Consider the following 4,164-nt stretch of genomic DNA (forward strand, 5'->3'; position numbering starts at 1 on the left):
GAATGGAATTATACTGCACCAACTGAGTTTATTTTTATTGGCTTCACAAATTATCTACCACTCCAAATCATTCTCTTCCTTTTGTTTTTGGTCATCTACATTTTGACCTTGGTGGGAAACACTGGTGTGATAATTCTGGTCAATATTGATCCTAATCTTCAAACTCCCATGTATTATTTTCTTAGTAATCTCTCCTTTCTAGATATCAGCTACTCCACAGCCATCACTCCCAAGATGCTAGCAAACTTCTTAGCTTCTAAGAACATTTCCCTGTATGGTTGTGCCCTTCAAATGTATTTCTTTGCTTGCTTTGCTGATGCAGAATGCCTCATTCTAGCTGCAATGGCCTTTGACCGCTATGCAGCTATCTGCAAACCATTGATGTATTCAACACTTATGTCCAAGAAAGTGTGTGTTTCCTTCATTGTCTTGGCTTATTTCAGTGGAAGCATGACATCACTAGTTCATGTATCTCTGACGTTCAGGTTGCCATTGTGCAGATCCAATGTCATCAATCACTTTTTCTGTGACATACCACCATTACTAGTGTTGTCTTGTGCCAATACCTCCCTCAATAAGATGCTGCTCTTTGCTTTATGTGGCTTCATCCAGACCAGCACTTTTGTGATCATTGTCATTTCTTACTTCTGTATCCTCGTAACAGTCCTAAATATTAAATCACCTGGAGGTAGAAGTAAAACCTTTTCCACTTGTGCTTCCCACCTAGTAGCTGTAGCTTTATTCTATGGGACACTTCTGTTCATGTACTTACGTCCCACCACCAAATACTACCCAGAGACAGATAAAGTGGTTGCTGTTTTTTATACTGTGATCTTCCCCATGTTGAACCCTTTTATATACAGTTTGAGAAACAAAGATGTGAAAAATGCATTCCAAAAAATGTTGGACAGAATATCTCCAAACCAATAGTGCCACAGAATAAGGAATTTCTCAGGATTTTGAAGCTTAAAAGGACCCTAGAATATATGTAGCTTAAAGAATAACTGTTTAGTAATCTACTTTATTACACTCCCAACAAATCAACATCTAACGATGACCTGAAGAGCTCTAGTCACTCCACCATTCTCTGAGAAAATTTATTCTACTTTAGGATAATTTTAAGCATTAAGGAATCTAATTGGGAATGAAGGGAACTGAATTATCATGAGATCAGATTCCCAATTTTTTAATATGACATACCTCTCTCAGACATAAAGGTTTTTTTTTGTTTTTGTTTTTGTTTTTTTTACCAACTTGGTAGGAATTGACATGGTCATTAAAGGAGAACAAAAATTAAAAAGCTAAGTTCCTTAAAATACGATCCAAATTACCCCTTGGAAAACCATTTAATTTTAGCTGCTAGCATGTCATGGGAAAACAATAGGAGATTAATATGTTAGACTCTTCAATTGCACACTGGGCATCGAGCAAAGCTGGCTTGGAAACTGAAAATGTATGGTACTACATCTTGGGGAATCATCCTCAGTAATAGGACTGGTCAAAGAAAAGCAAGAAAGATTTCCCTTTCTTTTCTGAATTAAGACACAAGGCATTTAATATTGATTAGAGACCTGACAACAGAGGTCAGAACATCTGATTCAAATCTTTCTTTTGACATATGCTAATTATGTAAAACCGACCAAGTTATTTAATCTCAAATTGTCCTGGGAAAGACCTAAGATTTTAAGTTTTAGATAATGATCTAACTTGCATTAATAGAAAGAGTGACCTTAGTTAGACATTCTCTACACAAGTGAAATCACAGGTCCACTATGTATTCCTTCTGAACAAACATAGGAGTCATGAGCTGGAAGCAGTACTGCACTCAAAGCACTCAAAGCAGCAAGCACGCAAAGAAATCTCTTATTCAAGAAAAACCCAATCCAGTTAACCAGATAGACATAATAACCTTGTGTTTTACTGAATTTTTTTTTTTTTACTTTTTGACTGGCTGCTCTGTCAAGTAGCTGTTCATCCTTCATTTTTGAAGAGGACCAATGACATCATGGGGTGATGCCTTGACTTGATTATGAATTGGATTTCAGTGAGGCAGAGCTGCACAATGCCTTCAGCTTCACTTTTAGCCCCCTGAGTCATTGAAATCCAGTGTCAAGACAAAAGTCAGGATGACTGGTGATGACCCAGGATGCAGTGGATGACCTTGGTGTCTTTTATGTCTGACCAACCTCTAGCTTCAGCTGCCTGTGTTACTGTTGGAACAAATTGTTCTCATTCATCCATTGCACTGCTGGAGGTCTTCTAGTGCTTGGGGTAAACATGCCCTTGCTTTTTCAACATATTTGAGGCCTTTTGGTTACCCTCAACTTGACTTACCCTTTCTGCCAAGACAGTTCTACTAGGATATGAATGCTACCCATGCTATAGCTTCTTGGAGACCCAGGTGAGAGTTAGGCAACAAGTAGAAACCAAAGGTAGATGAGCAGCCCTGAAAAGGGCTGAGGTGTTTGTCCTCCCAAACACCACATACACCACAGTCTTCAAGTCTCCAGGCTTGAGAAATTCTAATTTATTTGTAGGGAAAATATTGCTTAAATTGTAGCAATTGTATTGTTACTTGGAAGTTTTCCAGAGGCAAATGAATCAGTGCAGAGACTAAACCATTACAGCCTAAGTTAACAAAAATGAAATATTTCGTTTCCATATTTTGCTAGTTAGCAAAAGTAGTAGTAGACTCTGGGTTTCCAGGGAACATCTCAGTTGATTTTATTATGTGATTTCAAATAGTATTATATCATACAAAAAAAATCAAAGGAATTATACATGACAGTCATTGGTATAGGATGGGCTCATCTGGAACTGGCTCTGGTCTATAATCTATTTTTTCGTGGCAGGTTGTTCTGCTTCATGACATCACCTGATACTTTCCTTTCCTTTACCTTTCCCCCCTCAAAAAAAAAGTCTGAGAAAAATGAAACCGCAGAAATGAGTTTTCTTTAATGATGGAAATATTGATTGATTCCAAAATGTATGTAATCTAGAGCTAACAAGTGGCAGTGATATCAAAGTTAAATAACACCAAGAACGTTTCTTCATAGACCTTAAAGATTGGTAGGACATTTAATAAATACAAGTCATTTTAATCAAAACAAAACTTATTCATCAAATCTAAAGCTAAACGGGATAAGATTATCAGGCTGGACCAACTTCAAAAAATTAAAAGACTATTTTAAGAACTCCAAGCTTATGATACTAACAAAAGCCTATTTTTAATTTTTTTTTACAAACTAATACCAACCATCTCCCAGTCTTCCTAGATGTCAGCAAGATATATAAGACAATCGTGTATGAAGGAATAAAACTGAAGACAGTGGAGACATCCCTGCTGTGTGTGAATATATTGTAATCTGTAGCCAATGATGAACTTCAAAGAAGAAATGGAGTAGAATATATCAAAGAAATCTATTAAAGGAGGACAAAGAATGGTCATGAGGACAAAAGATAGCAAAGTGTTCCAACACTGGGGTCTTAAGAGAAAAGATAGGAATTTTCTATCACATTGAATCTGATAATCTGATGGTGATACTCCATGTGGTAGGAATGGAATGGTCGGGTAGAGTAGATGAAGGTAGTATAGAAAAGGGGAGGAGAAGGAGTGAAGGATAGAAGAAAGGAAGAAAAGTATTAAGGAAGGAAAAAAAGGAATAAAGCAAGATATGAAGGAAGGAAAGAATTTATTAAGGAAGGAAGCCAGAAGAAAGGAAAGAGGGAGAGAGGCAAATGAGGGATGAAAGGAAAGAGGAAAAGAGAAAAGGTTAAAGGTAGAAACTAAAGCAATCAAATAAACACACATTCATTTACATGTGATATGTTCTAGGCACTGGGATCACAAAAACAAAAAAAGAAAAAATAAGGCATCCTTGTTCTCATGAATCTTATGTTTTGATGGAAGAAATAGCAAACGCAAGTGTGTATGTATTTATGAATATATGTATTTTAGTTGTATATAAATACACACATTATATATATACTTATACATAAACAAACACATATATACACACTCATAATCACACAATTCTTTAGGGTAGGATGAAAAGGCTTTATGTAGAAGATTGCTTTTTTGCTCATCCTTGAATACTGTGAGAGATTCTAGTGGTGAAATATGAGATAGCAATCCGCTCTATTTATGGGAGACTGTCAGTGAAA

At 36.3% G+C, this 4,164-nt stretch overlaps 1 protein-coding gene across 1 annotated transcript; it reads left to right on the top strand.

The window, feature by feature from the left end:
* Positions 1–6: 6 nt before the first annotated feature.
* On the top strand, positions 7–930 carry LOC114036152 (olfactory receptor 5AS1-like; the record flags this gene model as incomplete). The annotated part of the gene is made up of 1 exon (XM_027852599.1): positions 7–930. A coding segment is annotated over one exon (924 nt), but the record flags the coding sequence as incomplete, so codon positions are not given.
* Between the last annotated feature and the right edge of the window lie 3,234 nt (positions 931–4,164).

This window comes from Vombatus ursinus, unplaced genomic scaffold (genome assembly GCF_900497805.2).
Source record: "Vombatus ursinus unplaced genomic scaffold, bare-nosed wombat genome assembly UNPS02000466.1, whole genome shotgun sequence".
In the NCBI taxonomy this organism is placed as follows: domain Eukaryota; kingdom Metazoa; phylum Chordata; class Mammalia; order Diprotodontia; family Vombatidae; genus Vombatus; species Vombatus ursinus.